Raw genomic sequence first — 18107 nt, forward strand, 5'->3', positions numbered from 1 at the left:
CTTTAAGATTGACAGTTTCTCACAGCTAAGAGTTTTTCCCATCCGTACTTCAAAGGCAAGAGATAATGTGGACTTCCCAGCAGTGTGTCCTGATTTTGAATTCTTTGAATTATCCACAGAAGATGCTAATAAAGAGAGCTTGACAGTCTTAAATTAAAATTTCAATTTATTTACAGCAAATGCCACAAAAGAGAGGATTAGCTTTTTAAAACTGATTTTTTTTCTGTCTCTTCAAACAGCAACAGATTTCAAGAAAAAAAGATGTTGTAGCTTGCATGACAGTTTATCAGCAGGATCAACCAGTGTCCTAACATGAAGGGTCAAGCCATCCAGAAAGAAATAAAAATGTAGCATGAGTATTTCCTGAAATAATTCTTCATGTTTTTAAAATAAACTAAATACTTGAGTCTCCTTATTCATTGTCAACTTTCCTTAAGGCAATACAAATTTTAGAGTAAGGTAACGGAAAGGTAGCAAATTGGTATGTTTTTGCTGGAAAGTCAGGAGTTAATTTTCAACTCATGGAACTCATCTGCAAAACAAGCCTTCAAATCTCTTTAGGTTTCAATTTCTAGCAGCTAAAACCAGAACTCCTTCTAGAATTCTCTCTGAAAAAAAAAGCAGATACTGAAATTACAAACAAATATGGCATCTGTTGTCTACCTTAACTAATGCCAGAAGCAGTGTTAGAATTTAGGTCTTCTGTTTCACCAAGCATACTAATACATCTCTCAAGTTACCATATTTTTCTTCAGAATTAAAAGCTTTAAATAAAATTAAAAGACATAGTTGTTCACAAGTGTTAAGGCACTGCAGAAAATGCAAATAGAGTGTGACTGATGCTACTGACAGCTATGAGCGCAAACACAGAATTCAGCAACTAAAGCATACTTATGGGAATACTTATACTAATAAATGTACATTATTTGCTATACGCTACCTTGCAGATAGAAATTGTTATAATTTAATTCTCTTAAGAAATATGAGTAGTGACACCTGTCCTCTCTCTCTTTGTACAAGTGAATACATCTGCACATAGAATACATCTGCACGCAATCTAATGCTTTAGCCTTACCAGTGCTGTCATCATAAACAACAGTTACTGTTTTCCACTTGAAGAACTGCACAAGGTCAAGTATGGCACGGCTGAGTGAAGAGAAATCTGGATAGAGGCTGACATAGAAGGAGTCCTTGTTGTCTGACACCTGATGTTTCCAGCGGGTCTGGATATGTGGAACACCCAAAGCGTTGCAGATGGATTGCACGGCATTAGCTGAAGAGCTATGAGATGGTCCGAAGATGGCAGCCACCCCAAGGGACAGCTGATCGCAGGCTGAAGAGGAGACAGAAGTCTGTCAATGATGAGAGGAAAGAAAGCAATGTGCCAGAAGGTACTGCACATTTCATATAAAACAAAAGGCACTCCATGAAATGTAAGTGCACTGCTGACAGATCTCCCTTGTTGTGTTACCCTTTCACTTTACACAGATTTCAGTTTCAGAGTACATTCCTAAACTTTCACGAGTTGATGAATAACAACACTTAACATTAAAATAATGCTCGGCTACATTTAATAAACACCTCATTGTCAGTGGAAGTCACAAAGGCCAGCAATTCTGCATCTTCTAAAAGATACAAGAGATTTATGCTCAGTTGCATCTTACATTTGGAAAAGGTCCATATGGGACAGTCTTCTTCAACCAATCAACACTATTTCTACTGAGATCTTAACTACTCTAGAAATTTTATGTGTTAAGTAGATTCCAGTTATTAGACAAATTATTACTTTCATTGAAATGGACATTTGAATTTCTGTATCTGAAAAGTAGGCATGTTGATGAGCAAAATTTAAAAGACAACATTTTCCTTAAAATTAAAAATTAAATTGCTATCTGCTAATGAAAAATAAATAAATAAATAAATAAATAAATAAATAAATAGATAAATAAATGTCCCTTCTGAAACACTGGTAACACTCATGTTTCCTATACCTGCATTAACAGATAAAACTGACCCTGAGATTCACTGACACGATACTGCTGCATTCAAGTAGCTTAGCTCTCCTGTTTCCAACATAGGGTTGCCCTACCTATACAATGCATTAGTAGTCTCTGGTCATTTATTATGTCCCACAGTACGCTCCACTATATTTTGTAGAATATTAGTTGGGGCATGACAAAAAAAGAATGCAGGAAAATTAGTCATTAATGCAGGTCAGTGTTTCAGCCCATGCCCTTCTGTTTAGATAATTACCAGAGATATAACCTTTATGAGTATGCGGATCAGAAAAACATCAGATTCTGTCTTCAAAGAAAATACCCTACTTAGTAAACAGAAGTAATGAAAAGTATCTTCTTAATCCAACCTATGCAAATATTTGTATGAGGTTTGATTAACTGATATTGTTACTCTAACATCAGTGTTCCTGACAGCTGAGGAAACAAGCAGCAGAAACACATTTTGCCGCATTACTTTTTCAGCAAATCAAAATTAGTTTATTGTTCACACCTTTTTCAACATGATGAAAATATTGCTAAGTCTTTCAAGTGCGTTCCAGAAACTATGCTGGCACACCTTTTCATTACTAAAGAGCACTTTTAGTTTAAATTAACTTTTCATAGGCATATGGGATCTCCATTGCATTTCTGAGCATCGGATCAGGGCCTAAATGACTAGCTTGATAAAAAAAACATTTATGCTAATATTGCCCTTCCTAAGAGCAATCAACAAGCTTTATGCAAATGTCAGTAAATGGGATCACTAACAACAGCCATAGATACCAGATGGTTTTTCAATAGGCTTTTTTTTTTTTTCCCCCTTCTGTTTCTGCGATTTGAATAATACAATGCTTTCACACGTGATTTAATATGGCACTGGCTCTATCAGACACATACCAATTTTGCTAGTGCACTGGGGATATTTTGCTTGCATTGACATTATTCTTCACTGAAACAGGATTTTGGGAATACCATCTTACCTTCAGATTGCTATTTCATACACTACCTTTAAAAAAAAAAAAAAAATTTCATTTATATTCAACTTCAAAACTATGTGTTACAGAGAGATCTAAACAGGCTATTTTTGATGCAGCTTCTACCTGCTCACTGATAGTCCTAATCACGAGCCACAAAATGAGTCAAATGTTTAAGCCTCACTGTTAAAACTCTGCTTTGGAGTCATCATAAATGAATCATTTTATGTTGACATTTAGCCTTTAATTCTGAACTAAAGCACCTGTCAGTGGAAATGTAGTTGGCTGTATTGTGAATTGATGAAGCAAAAGGCTATTAACAACAAAAGGTTACACAGATTTTGATACAGCCCGACCAGTTACAAATAAAGAGTTGCATTCTCATCCAAGATGCAAGTGGGAACAATGAATATATACAATCTATTCCATATGTCCAATCAATAGCAGGTCGCCATTCTAACTTCAGCTACTACAGTCTATCAAGAATCAGCAACATGCTACCTTTCACTTTCAAGCAAACCTCATTTAAGGGCTGAAAGTAGTTGCATTGTCTTAGGAAAGGCTTAAGGAATTAAATATCACAGAATAAATTTCTCTGCTCTCTACACCCTACCTCAGGAACTGAGAGACTTTGTTCTATTGAATTTCACAGGACAGTGTGTTCTGGAGTCAGGAAACAGCTGAATTTGGAAGATGAGGAGGAAAGGAGAAGGAAGAGGCCAGAATTTATTTATTCATTGGCCAAGATGGAAAAGAAAGAGTAGTCTTTCCCAGAACCTACTTTAATCTATGAAACAAGACACCAGAACAACTACTCAAAAAGACTTTTTAAAAACAGTTATTTTCCTTTTATTTCTTCACAAACCCTCCTCTGAAAAGAAATTATCTTGCTAGGCATAAATATTTAGCTCATAATATTTTTCATAAATCAAAACACTTTACAATGACCAAATTGTGTGTATTTCTGTACAAATATCAATACTGTATGTTTTCATACCTAGCAACAACAGCCTATGTTAGAATTGTATATTTAGGAGACAAAGAGACAAAACAGGTTAGCAATATTAACTTTGCATGTTACAGCAAAAGAGAATAAATATTTATTATTTCTAATTTTTTTAATCACAATTATATTCCACTTAAGATGTACTTCAATGTACATTCATCCTGACATGGCAACTTTTCCATATGTAACATTTATAAGGTGTCATCAAAAGTTTGTATTCATCTTAGCTCACTATAACATCAAAACCATTTTATTGTGTAAATCTTCCAGTCTTCAAGGCTTGGAGTGTCATACTGGGACCAGATCACCTAGCAAATTTTGCTAGATTCTGTCATGAGAAATGCAGGTTGACTTCTGACTCAACTTTCTTTTTTGTTTGCTTTATTGTTGTTAAGAATAACATTCAGATGAAATCGTCTCCTCAATTTAATGAGAAAAAGTTTTTTCAAAGAACATGTAGTACAATGCAAAATTCAGTCCTACTGAGTTCTGACACCAGGCTTTGTATTTTCTTCTACAAATACATATTGAACTTGTTGGGGGTTGTGCTTTTAGGATATGGCAATGATGCAGTACAACTTACATCTACCATCACGGATTTGAATGTAAAGCAATATGGAAACTTCAATTTGTGTAAGAATCCAAGATTTGAAAATTTAGAAAAAATGTTTAGAAATAGACCTAATTTTTAATTTAACAAATTATTTATACTTAGGATAAAACTACTGAACTTAGGCCTAGACATTTACCTGATAACAATATTCTTAAGAACAGACTTAATATTAAGGGGGGGGGTTATCCTATGTTAATATAAAATGCACAAAATTACAACTACTTCCTCCTCTTTGAAGCACACACCTGATTAACTGCATATGAGACATTCATACAATAAAGGTATTTGTAGAGATGTACTTGAAGTAATTGGATGCTTAAAATTGAATTGGAGCCTTCTTGGTTCACTAGAATTTGGGGGCACTTGGCATTTTTCAGGAAAAAGTCTGTAGATAATGTTTTCTCACTCCAAAAGGGTTGCTTACAATGCTCAGAAAAATTTATTTCAGATTTTAAGTATTTAAAGATACAACTTTTAGATAGGGGCAGTGGGAGCAAAGATGACAACAAAATTTGTAAGCAGTTACCATTACAGTCTTCCAGGAGAGATCTTTAAAGCAGTTCTTTGATGTCAGCCACAAACTTGTACAGTATCATTGCATAGGGTTTTATTGAACAGACATTTTTGCAGGTAGGTAAACTAGGTGAGTCTTAGTTGCTCATTAAAAAAAAATAAATATGCAAAAGGTTACCTTTTTTGGATGCTTCAAAACTGTCATAGAGATTTATCTTTTGGGTGTCATATGTTAATGTGGTGTTTGGCAGAAGAGTTCTATTTCTGTTGATTGTGTTCACAGCAAATCTGAAGGCTAATTCTTCTGCTCCCATTGGGCCAGATTCCACACACTCAAAAATGCCTCCTGTTAGTGAAAGAAGAAAGGAAAACACAAACTTAATAAACTTCATAGAGTGTAACTTATGAAGTTATCTCATTATTTTGGTAAGGTCTGAGACAAACCATAAATAACCCACCAACAAATCAAGCTAACTTCAATGAAAACCTGTGTATTTACTTATAGACTCTCCCTTTCTGACATTATTAAATATGAAAAGGCTTTTCAGTTTTGTAATTCAACAACCTCTTCCAACCCACTTCCCACTATAGGGTGGAGGTGTTAACTTTTTTCCTTCAGATGAACTCTCCAATGGTTGCTGAGAGCCCTAGGGGCAGATGTTCAAATAATATTAGTTTAAAAGCACAAGAACTAACTACTGAGATGAGATGTGACTAATAATTATTTAAACATTAATCATTTAAAACTGAGAATGAGACACTGATGGGGAAGGCATTTGCTTAAGCAAAAAATAGGGAAACGGTCCAAACTGATTGAGCATAGAATATGTAACCAATTTTAACAATACTCTAGAAGCTAAAGCAAAAGACACTTGGATAACATTTAGATAAATAAAGGCATAGTACACAAAAAATGAAAAAAATTACCATATTTGTTTTTATGATAATTCAATATTAATATGAAAGGCAACCATTGCTTTTGATATCAAGGAAGTACTCTGTTCAGAAAAACATAGTCTGACAGGACTGCTTAAGACTTACAGCATCTAAACATTATAGATCAAACTGTGACATAATAATAAGATCCTATTTTGATTTGGGGAAATATTTAAAAATTGCTGCAGAAAACTAAAAGCTAGTAAATAAATAAAAAGTATAGCTAGTCAGGGACAAGAAAAATAAAAAGACATTTCCATGAACATAATTAAAATTAAAGTAGATTTTACAGGCTTTCCTAAGGCATCCAGAAAGCAGTTGTTCAAATATATCTGAATAACCCAGTATCACACAAACAGATATTAAAAAAAAGTATATATATATATACCCTAAGTTACAATGGATCCATAAAGAAAAATAACATTACAATATCTCTTCTAACTGAATTATTTACACTGGAAGATTTCTTATTTAAATGTGTTGGAAGGTAAATATCTTCCTTCTTTATTTCTGTATTTTTCATTCTGCTTATCTCTAAATTCTTGAGATGGGGAATTCCCTCTCAAAGATGCAGCCATGACTCTCAGCATAAAATAAAATAAATATGCATTTTGACCTCTCATATCTGGGTAATTCCTAATAGTAGTGACAGTCCATCACATAGTAAGCCAGTTTTATGAAGATGACAAAGACTCTACCTGTGGTGAGTGGCAACAACATGAAATTTCCCATGTGCACCATTCAGTAGTTTGTTCCCTCACTCACACATTCTCTGTTCCTGTGATAAATGTATCCCCAGGAAAGCTAGCAGCATATGGTCTGTCTGCTTCAGGGTAAATTTGTATTCCCAAGGAAAACAGGTAGAATAACCTGTTTCTGTTGTCCTATGATTAGGATATTTTGCTAGAAGGTAGGAAAACACAGCTTCTAATACCTGCTCCTGAATATTTTCACATTTTACATTGGCTAGACACCGAATTAAAAATAAAAACCCTAGAGGAATCTAAATTAGACCATATACTTGCAGTTTCCTGGCTGTTTTCTACCTAGAGGTTATCAAACTTCCACTAGCCACCTTTCATTTCAGCTTTATGCTACTTCCATAATTGTCTGCTCAAGCAGCAGGGGAGGAACATCATACAATTCAGTATTTTGGATTCTAGCAGGTGTAAGTTCATCTTAATCTTCACACCAAGAAGAGACTCCAATCAAGAGGCTCTCAAAGTGGCCCGTGTCCTGCTAATGTGCAAAATGGCTGAAAGTGCCAGGCTCCTTTGTAATGAGTAACAGCTGCTAGCTTTGGCCAAACTAATACTGCACACAGGGCATCACCATTTTTCAACTAAACTTTCAAGTGATTTACATTGAACCAACACACTAAGAGCAAGAGCTTAAGCAGACAGATGCCTGCATTCTTCATATCAGAAAGTAGTCACAATGCAGCTTCTCATTCTCCAGGTGCGAGCCCTTTGAAGTGTGCTTGGAAGTCTATGCTTCAGACACTTTCAGGTTGCTCAGCAAAGGCATGTAAATGAGTTCAGACTGACAGGAATGGGAAGCCTTAAAGAGTGCTTTCTCTAGTGCTGTATAAGATGTAAGCAGAAACTTATTTGGAAACTTTAAACTGCCTGGGGCTTACTGTTACGTTCTTATGTTTGTTACTGAATATGTAAGTAATAGCAAAAGAAATACTTTTAGTATTTCTAAAGAAAATGTGGGTTTTGGGGTTGTTTTTTATATATTTATATATATAAAATGGAAAAGAAATTAATGAAAGGGATTGGTTTTCCATTTCCGGTATACTCAAGTATAAAAAGATAGAGGTTTCCTGAGGCTTTCATAGCATACCAAGTCATGTTGTTCCCTCCCAGGCAGGCTGTTCTCTACTGCTGTTGAGCCTCGTATTCATGAAAGCCGTCTTAATAGTCAAATTGAGGAATGCACTGCCTGCTCTCAGATAAGCAGACAGAAAAGTCATAAATCTTGACATTGATATGTGAACAAGCAGCAGAGCCAACTACTATCTCTAACAGCTTGAAAAATGCAGGTGTTGGGGTTTGTCAACACCATTTATAGACCCATAATAGGCAAAACCATCAGTTGTCTTACACAACTAACAGCACATCCTAGAGGAAATGGATGTATTTTCACTGCCACCTGAAAACAGAGACAAAAAAACTTAAAAGGAGTAAATGTGTATTTAATACTTAGTTTGCTTTAATGGTCTCATATATGACTTCTTCATTTACAGTGTTAATAATATGGAAGTTCATCTCTGCCCTAAACAGTAATGTTAGGGAACATGGCATTATGTAGCTACAGCTCAATCTGTAGCTCATGAAGTTTTATTGACTGCATACAGTAGGTGACTGCTGTATAGCTGAACACTTCAAGTCTTTATTGTCACAATAACTACTTCACAAAAAGCTCACTAGATTTTAGTAGTGATCAACATCTGAATCACAGTGATGGGGAATTTTTAAGACAGGCTAGTCCAAGCATGAACAACTGTAAACCAATCTTTAAATACTGTATCTTTTGCAGGGACATCCAGGATAATTCAAATCCCCTATTAATCTTGATACAACAGAACTGCTTTTACTGGATCTCAAGTCCACTAGGATTTTTCATCAGTTGTCACATGGAAAAAACTTTCATATAATAAGTTCTTATTTGAAAAATCATGGCAGTCAGGTGAAGTTCCCAGCATCTAGAAAAAAGGAAATATAACACCCCTTTTCAGAAACGGAAAATGGAAGACCCAGGAAACTACAGACCAATCAGTCTCACCTCTGTGCCTGGCAGGATCGTGGAGCAGACTCTCCTGGAAACCAGGCTAAGGCACATGTAAAACAATGGGGTGGCTGGTGACAGCAAACATGGCTTCACTAAGGGCAAATCATGCCTGACTAATTTGGTGCCTTCTGTGATGAGGTTACAGAACTGATGGACAGGGGCAAAGCAGTTGACATCGTCTACCCGGACTTGTGCAAAGCGTTTGACACTGTCTCACATGACATCCTTGTCTCTACACTGGAAAGACATAAATTTGATGAATGGACCACTCGGTGGGTAAAGAACTGGCTGGGTGGCTGCATGCAGAGTTGCAGTCAAGGGCTCAATGTCCAGCTAGAGAACAGTAACGAGTGGTGTCCCCTAGTGGTAGGTGTTGGGACTGACCCTGTTCAACACCTTTGTCAGCAACATGGACAGTGGGATTGAGTGTGCCCTCAGCAAGTTTGCCGATGACACCAGGCTGTGTGGTTCTGTTGATATGCTGGAGGGAAGGAATGCCATCCAGAGGGACCTTGACACGCTTGTGAGGTGGGCTGATGCCAGCCTCATGAAGTTTAACCATGACAAGTGTAAGGTCCTACACCTGGGTCAGAGCAATCCCAGGCACAGCTACAGGTTGGGCAGAGAAGAGATTCAGAGCAGCCCTGTGGAGAAGGACTTCAGGGTGTTGGTCAATGAGAAACTGAACATGAGCCCGCTTCAGTGTGCACTCACAGCCCAGAAAGCCAATCATATCCTGGGCTGCATCAAAAGGAGTGTGAGCAGCAGGTTTCAGGAGGTGATCCTGCCCCTCTACTCTGCTCTCATGAGACCCCACTTGGAGTTCTGTGTGCACTTCTGCTGTCCTCAACATAAGAAGGATCTGAAGGAAGTCCAGAGGAAGGCTATAAGTATGGTAAGGGAGCTAGAGAATCTCCTATACAAAGGCTGAGAAAATAGGGGCTTTTCAGCCTGCAGATAAGAAGGCTGCGTGGAGACCTCATGGCAGCCTTCCAGTATCTGAAGGGGGCCTACAAGGATGCTGGAGAGGGACTCTTCATTAGGGACTGTAGAGACAGGAAAAGGGTTAAATGGTTCAAACTAAAATAAGGGAAGTTCAAGTTAGATACAAGGAAGAAGTTTGTTACTGTGAGGATGGAGAGGCACTGGAATGGGTGGCCCAAAGAAGTGGTAAATGCTTCATCCCTGGCAGTGTTCAAGGACAGGTTGGATAGAGCTATGGGGGTGACATGGTCTAGGGCTAGGTGTCCCTGCCCATGGCAGGGGAGTTGGAATTAGATGATCTTAAGGTCCTTCGCAACCCTAACTATTCTACTCTTCTATGATTATTTCCCATAAGCAATAGGGAAAATACAGTCACCAATGTAATACTGATGCAGTAACAGTTTCTTTGGAAACAGAAACCACTGAAAATAACCCAGTAATATTTTATCTAAAAAAATACAACATTTAGTACATTAGTCTAAGCAATGTAGACATTATTCCCCAAAGAAAAGGAAAACCTGAAATTATAAAAAAAGAAGTAAAAAATAATTTGTTCTGAGATTGTTCAAATTAATTAATTTTAATTAAAAATTAAAAGATCCATTTTAGGGATCACTATCTTGTGTGTTTTGCATTATCATCTCCATGTGATATGTGATAAAACCTGCAGAAATTACAGAAGTGCTTAACTACACAAAACCACTAGATAAACACAAGTCCCAGAACAAGTCATTCATAAATCTCTCATCTTATGCATGGAGTACTTTTGAAACAGATGCATGCCATAAAACCTGAACTACTGTTGCATACTTGAAAAAATACAGATTCAAACAAGCTTCAAAAGTGTCTGAGTAGAACTACAAACAAGCAAACTAGCAAACTTGGCTGATACTAAATCAAATAATTTCTCCTTTGTTCCAGTACAGTCCCAAGTTTGTCTCAGTAGAAATGAATGTTATTTAATTACAGTAGCTACAGGCTATTTTACAATCCATGACCTCTGAAAAGTGAAACCTTTAAATACTTAACAGAAGGCCACACTATCTCAGATCATAACCTGACAAATCAGAGGGAATGAAGCTTACAGACGACTTTAAATGACTGAAGATAAAATAATTGGGTTTTAATATCACTGCATGTATATGAATATGAACTATATACACAGAACTAAAACTTCCATGGTTTTCAAATGTGAATTTAGGAGAGAAAAATTTAAACACAAACTCATTCTAATATAGTATTGTTGATGTTATCAAAGTTATGGAAAAAATAACATTAATAATTTCAATTTTAAATGTGATTTTCTCATAGAAAGATGTAAGATGAAGTTTCTTTTTTTTTTCCTAATATCAAACCAATTTGGTAAAGATCTCACACATACGCTGTTATTAATAGCTATAATTTTTTAACACTATAGCTATGTTATCATTGTCATGCACCAATCTGCACAAGTTTACAGACAGCTATGAAGGAGGCCTTTATTAATACATAATGAAAAGTAATATCAGTCACATTTTGGCATGAGCACCATTTTTTAATGATACAGTAACTTTTCAAACATTACAATTAGGTTTTGCCTAAACACATTCACAAGGATTAATGCAGTAGTCTTCCGTCCATTTATAGGCTACTTACAGAGCAGCTACAATTTTCAAACATTCTTACTTACAGGTTTGAAGATATATAAATCATAGACCATTTATTTTTATTCCAGAAAGAGTCTCAAAAATATATTAGAACACTAAGCATACCAGTTCCCTAACCTCCTAGGACTAAGCATAGATAAATGTTAACAATAGTGCATTAGGCCACAAAAAGTTATTCACCCATCTTCTCAAACATTGGGTTGTTTCTGGAACCACATTTGAGATGCCAAACTGTACACAGCGAAGGAAATTTTATCCAGGTTTTCAGTTGTTTTTCAAATAAAAGTGATAAAATTGTGAGAAGTAGACGTTAAAAAAGTCAATTTATTTTGAATTTCACTCCTACAATACCGTCCTATTTAATACTAATACTTCCATATGCAAAAGCTGAAGCAAAAACAGCTTGTTTTTTAGGTATTCTTTGAGGAAGGAGGGACAGTTTTGTTTTAATAAGGTAAACAATAGTCAGGAAAGAATGTAGGACTCAAAGCTTATCATTATCATTTTTGAAGCAGGGCTTAGAAAGTTTGCACACCTAATTTCTCCAAAGTTTCCAGAGCCTGTGGTTCAGCAGTTACCAAGAATAACTTGACAATTCCGTGGAAAGCTGAAAAGTTTCCTAGGAACTCTAGGCATCCAAGCATGTATAGAAATATCTCAGTATAAGAAACTCATGCTAGGATCCCTCGACATACAAATATTGCAATCTAGAAACTCATGGTAGGATCTCTTGACATACAAAGATGAAACAGAAAAGCACCAAATTTCACAGAAGTCAGAAAGCTCTTAATCAGAAGTTCAAAGACACATTCAATGAAATATGCTTGTGATTATATGATTATTGATTTTTTTTCAAATAAACATGTTAAAGTGCTAGCCTATAAAGCAGAAAACAGATTCCATTATAAACCAAACTCCAAGCCATGCTCTTTCACTGTTCAGACCAATGCCCTAACCAGCAGGCAATATACTGACATGTAACACAGTTATCATGATTGGATAGGCTACAATATAAGAGAGCAGTTTTCAGCCTGCAAGACCCAGAAAACCAGAGGAAGCCTGAAGTTATCATATACTCCTATACAGCTCTGCTAGGTATGAAATAGGAGCCAGCCCACAATTTCTAGATCATGTGCTTCTTATCCAAATACTTTCTTGTAGAAAATACTTAAACAGAAGAGGAAGTCAGGGTCAGAACTCTGTTTTCTTCAAATTAGTCTACAGTCCCAGCCTTTAACTTCCAACTTGCTTTCTTACTTAAACCTATGTTTCCATCTACAACAGTAGTGCACCTTAGCAGACTGCTGTTATGTGGTCAAGTCACCTTCTTCTTGCTCTTTCTGATCAAGTGATTCCTAGTGCATCTTCAGCATCAATTATTTGCATGTGCTAGCCAGAAAAATATTCAGAATCAACTCCCAGTTATCCAGATAATTTGACTCACCCTTCTAAGACCCAGCAGCTAATTTAAAAGCAACAAAGCAAGCCCTGCAGGATCTAGCAAATGAACATCACATAATATATATGTATTAGAGACATAAAACATATATATTAGGGACTATAGTGACAGAATAAGGGGTAACAGGTTAAAACTTAAACAGGGGAAGTTTAGATTGGATATAAGGAGGAAGTTCTTTACTGTAAGGATAGTGAGGCACTGGAATGGGATGCCCAAGGAAGTTGTGAGCGCTCCATCCCTGGCAGTGTTCAAGGCTAGGTTGGGTGATATGGTTTAGTGTGAGATGTCCCTGCCAATGGCGAGGGGGGGGGGGGGGGTTGGAACTAGATGATCTTAAGGTCCTTTCCAACCCTAACTATTCTGTGATTCTATGACAATATGCATTATATTTTTTCCTATAGAAAAAAGAAGAAACAGATTCTCATACTTAATGCCTATATAAATCTTCAAAACAAGTAGCATCTTTTCCTCTTTCCAAAAATACCAGGAAACAAACTGTACTGAAATTACCCACAAAAGCTTAAAATTACAACACACATCATAAAAGATCAACCACTCTCAAAATAAACAGTAAGAGTATTCATTCTTATGGCTTTGACTTAAAAAGTCAATAAAATTTTATTTGCAATCACAAAAGACTTAAATGTGGATACTGCAAATGGATTTATACAAAAAAAGTATGACCTGAGTTCTGCTGAACGCCATGACCTCTGTTAATGTAAGTAAAACTTGAGAACTGGATTCCTGAGGGGTATCTTTACTAGAAGTAAAATGTATAAGTGATTATAATCAGCTTCAGGATGACTTTTTTTCTTTTTTAATGCTTAATATTTTAAAGTTCAGGAGTTTGGAGATAAGTGATTTAAGCAAGTTAAAAAACTATATTTTCATATTTTTCTTCCTTCTCTCAAGATTTTCACAGATGTAATCCTTCAGTAATTCAAAACAGTTTTTATGAAGTGTATTATCTGATTTGAGAGGGAAAAAGAAAAAAGATGTACCAGGGCTTCAAGTGTATATGACTGCACATATATAACAGAAAAGGTACAGAATACAAAACACCATACTGTGAATGGCATGACCTGCATATACTTTTCACTATCTACAGAATAATTACTTTCATAAATGGATTTAATTTTGTTGTTGCTCTTCATAGTCACTCTTTGGGCTAATGAAATAGTATTTAGAATTCCATTGGGGAGCAAGGTGTTACAACTGCCTATTTAAAGGACTCATACTGCTATTATTTAGTGAAATACTTCTTTCCAGAGACAATTCAGACAAAATGGAGAATTGTGGTATTTTTTCCATGCATATGCAAAGTAACATCCAAAGAATCAATACAAAATAGTTTCTTAATTAAAAAGAAAATGTGTAGAATTCTACGAGTACTCTTCCATGATCCCTGAATAAGCATAAGCAAGAGCTGGTAAATCCATTTGCTTAGCAGTAACTAGACCAGTGTAGGTTTGCTTTCTAAGGACTGTATATATGAGATACAAAATAAAGATTTCTTATCCTGCATATGGCACTGTAAAGTGTGTGGGGGGGGGGAATCCATTATTTTTATATTTCAGGAAACTATTTTCAAATTTCAGTTTGCTACGTCATATTTTACAGTACTTTGTAGTAATTCATTACTACTTCTTAACGCTTTCATGTTACAGTGCATTAACTGGAACATTTTATTGCTTCCGTTTTGTCCTTAAAGCTATTAAAACAGATTTTTCTTCAGTACTGCTTGGAGAATTTAATCATTCTTTCAAAATGTTTCCCAACAGTACTACAACAAAACAGTTTGAAATCACTGCTATAGGAATGCTGTGAAATAACAGGAAAAGTTACAAAAGTTATAAAAGAACTAAAAAACAAACTTCAAACTTAGACTGATGGAAAAGTTTTAAATGTGACAAACACATTCTTTGTTAAATTTAATGATGTTTCACATAAGTACTCAAATGTTCAGTTTCCAAAAATGTTTGAATTAAGAGTTGCTTAGAAATTAAGTTATTATCTTTTCATCTTAGTGACAATCTCACCAAAATCACTTCTACCGAAAGAATTGCTACCCTGGTTAAAATTCAGTATGTGCTGCTATGGGATTATGATTTAGATACATAGAAGCAGTTTTCAGAAAACTATAATGGATTATTATTTGGAAAAAACATCACTGTTACTTTCCCTAATATACCATCTGCTTGGATTACATAAAGATGGTATTTCTGTGTTCTCTCAATGATTCTCCTTTTGAGTCTTCAGCCACGGGAAAGGAAAAAGAATAAACAAATAAATTAAAAAAAAAAAAAAGTTATGTACCATGAGTACAGAAACAAGTAAATAGTATGGGCAAACGAGTATTAGGTGCTGCAGATAAACACTCCGAGGAACAAAAAGGAGAGAGATCTGTAGTGAGACTGTTATGCGCTAATGTGGATAAAAGACAAAATTAAACAAAACCAAAGAAAGCTTCTTTGAAAGCAAAGCAGAGATACTGGGTGCATCTGCTGCTAGACTGTGCAGATATATTTTTAATGGTTTAAAAATACATTGGTTCAGATTCCTTGAGCTCACCTATTTCATAAGGTACACCAGTAGTGAAACATACTACAAATTGTAATGTGACCTAGGATAAATTATGCATCTCAGTATGATGCACACAAACAAAACAATAGAAGAAGAAATTAAGACATTGCTCCACAAAGAAATAAATGAAATGTACTACATCAACTCCATAAATAACAAGAAATCGAAGTTTAAAGTTTTCTAAAAGCTTTTGCATTCTATTTCTCTTCCAAATATTACACAAAGATGCTCAAATTTTGCCACAGTTTCTAAAGTCATTCAATTAATATGATAAATATCAATAAAAGCATGTTAATGCATATTAGAATTGAGTGCTTCAAAAACTGGTAATTTATGGTAGATTCATGTAGAGAACAGATTCTAGTGGGATCTTGAAGTAAACAAGCAAAAGTGTTTAAGGAGGCACAAGGGGGGCAGTTTCAATATGATAGACATCTTGAAATATGATACATATGTGAGACACTGATTCACTTCTCCAGTGATAAACCAGTGATGTTTAATTCACAGCCTGCAGAAATATTATTGTAGGTACAGGGGGAAAGTGTAGATCAGAATCAGAAGTCAAAAACATTTGACCTGAAACACAAAGATACTAAATTCTTTACACTCCTCTCTCATTTCATAGAATCATAGAATAGTTAGGGTTGGAAAGGACCTTAAGATCATCTAGTTCCAACCCCCCCCCATTGGCAGGGACACCTCACACTAAACCATATCACCCAAGGGTCTGTCCAACCTAGCCTTGAACACTGCCAGGGATGGAGCATTCACAACCTCCCTGGGCAACCCATTCCAGTGCCTCACCACCCTAACAGGAAAGAATTTCTTCCTTATATCTCATCTAAACTTCCCTTGTTTAAGTTTCAACCCTTTACCCCTTGTCCTGTCACTACAGTCCCTAATAAATAGACCATCCCCAGCATCCCTATAGGCCTCCTTCAGATGCTGGAAGGCTTCTATGAGGTCTCCACGCAGCCTTCTCTTCTCCAGGCTGAACAGACCCAACTTTCTCAGCCTATCTTCATACGGGAGGTGCTCCAGTCCCCTCATCATCCTCGTGGCCTCCTCTGGACTTGTTCCAATGAGTTCCATGTCCTTTTTATGTTGAGGACACCAGAACTGCACACAATACTCCAAGCGATGTCTCACGAGAGCAGAGTCCTCTCTTACAGAGTGCTCTCTCAGAGAGAGCAGAGTAGAGGGGCAGGATCACCTCCTTTGACCTGCTGGTCATGCTTATTTTGATGCAGCCCAGGATATGGTTGGCTTTCTAGGCCAGTACATTTGCAGTACATTTGACTGCCATTTAGTTTTCTTAATAATTACCCAATTAACCTTTCCAGGAGAGGGAAGGTGTTTATATACCTAATGACAAAAATATGATCTAGATGTGCAAGTAATACTTCCACAGTATATCCTTTAATTTTGATTCCATCAGTATCCGAGATTTCAGCACTAGATATTTTCCAGAGTTTGGGTTTAGATTGATTGTCAATTATATGCAGATATTTTGGTTTATTAAGAGTTTAAATGTTAATAAATTACTAGGTATTATGATAATTATGCTCTAAAAAGGTTGTTCACAAATTTGATAATGAAGTTTTAATCAGTGAATTAGAAGCCTCTTGGGAAAAATTGAAAAGTTGTCTTGGCAGGAAATTATACATCCTACCTTATCTGAAATGTATATACAGATTAAATATTAACTTCTACCTTGTATAAAACAACTTTTCCTTTTTATTCACTTTTCTGTATATTTTTCAAGTATGTGGCCAAACTCTTCCAGATACATCTTTAACAAGAATACTGTCTTACCTATTATGACCACAGTATTAACCTTTCATATACAACCATATACTTAAAAAAAGTCTAAAATGCTGTAAATTACTTTGTTCATGAGAAGACTCATATTTGTAAAAGCACACCGTGTTTTCCTGCTAATTTACATGGCTTAATAAGAAATTAGGTTTTCATCCAGTATGATCAGTTTCCCCTGTGCTGAGGTTTTTTCTTTCTAAAAAAAACAAAAAACAAAACCAAAAAACAAACATTTCCGTGGAGAAGACAATATTTTTTGTAAGGAAAATGATGGTCAATGAATCATAGGTAAAATGTTTTCTCAAGGAATCTGTATCTTACAACTGTATTTGACAGTGTCTAAGAAAACTACTGAAGGCCATTCTGATTTAGGCATATGAACAAGCTATCTAGTAATCTTTTTCACAAAACTTAGCTCTGCAACTTCTGTTTTCAGGTATTTGAGCAAGGAAATATACTCAGCAAGGAGGCAGGATATTGACAGAATCAGTCCAAATATTTGCATTAGGCAAACAGTCTTAACATCAGCAACAGGGAGGAAAAGAGGCTTAAAATAGCAATCTGGAAAATAAATTCTACAACAGCATATAATGTGAAAGCTCTGCTTTTGTGCCAATACCTTGTACATTACACATAGTTTTAATCACTGATGCCTGAAAGCATTGTAATCCATGGATCTTGGAGAAAAGTTCAGTTCACCTGAGCAATCCCCTAAGACTCAATGGGTATGTCTACATATGGGCTACTGATAATGCTTTAGGCTACCCCTCCTGGCCTCTGGT

At 35.9% G+C, this 18107-nt stretch overlaps 1 protein-coding gene across 8 annotated transcripts in view; it reads right to left on the reverse strand.

Moving 5' to 3' along the window:
* The window catches only part of GRIK2 (glutamate ionotropic receptor kainate type subunit 2), a 407838-nt gene that overhangs the window by 259315 nt on the left and 130416 nt on the right, over positions 1 to 18107 (reverse strand). For 7 of the 8 annotated variants that reach the window (XM_061460222.1, XM_061460224.1, XM_061460220.1 and 4 more), the window contains 2 exons: positions 5282 to 5449; positions 1076 to 1333 (listed from right to left, as the gene is read on the reverse strand). In XM_061460222.1, coding sequence (XP_061316206.1) covers positions 1076 to 1333; positions 5282 to 5449 — 426 coding nt within the window. Of the gene's footprint in view, positions 1 to 1075; positions 1353 to 5281; positions 5450 to 18107 lie in introns of those variants that run through there. The other variant, XM_061460226.1, reaches the window with a different exon arrangement.

Source organism: Pezoporus flaviventris, unplaced genomic scaffold (genome assembly GCF_033815535.1).
Source record: "Pezoporus flaviventris isolate CSIRO_AGI_PZ_B2104156 unplaced genomic scaffold, CSIRO_AGI_Pfla_v1 ptg000031l, whole genome shotgun sequence".
Classification (NCBI taxonomy): Eukaryota; Metazoa; Chordata; class Aves; order Psittaciformes; family Psittacidae; genus Pezoporus; species Pezoporus flaviventris.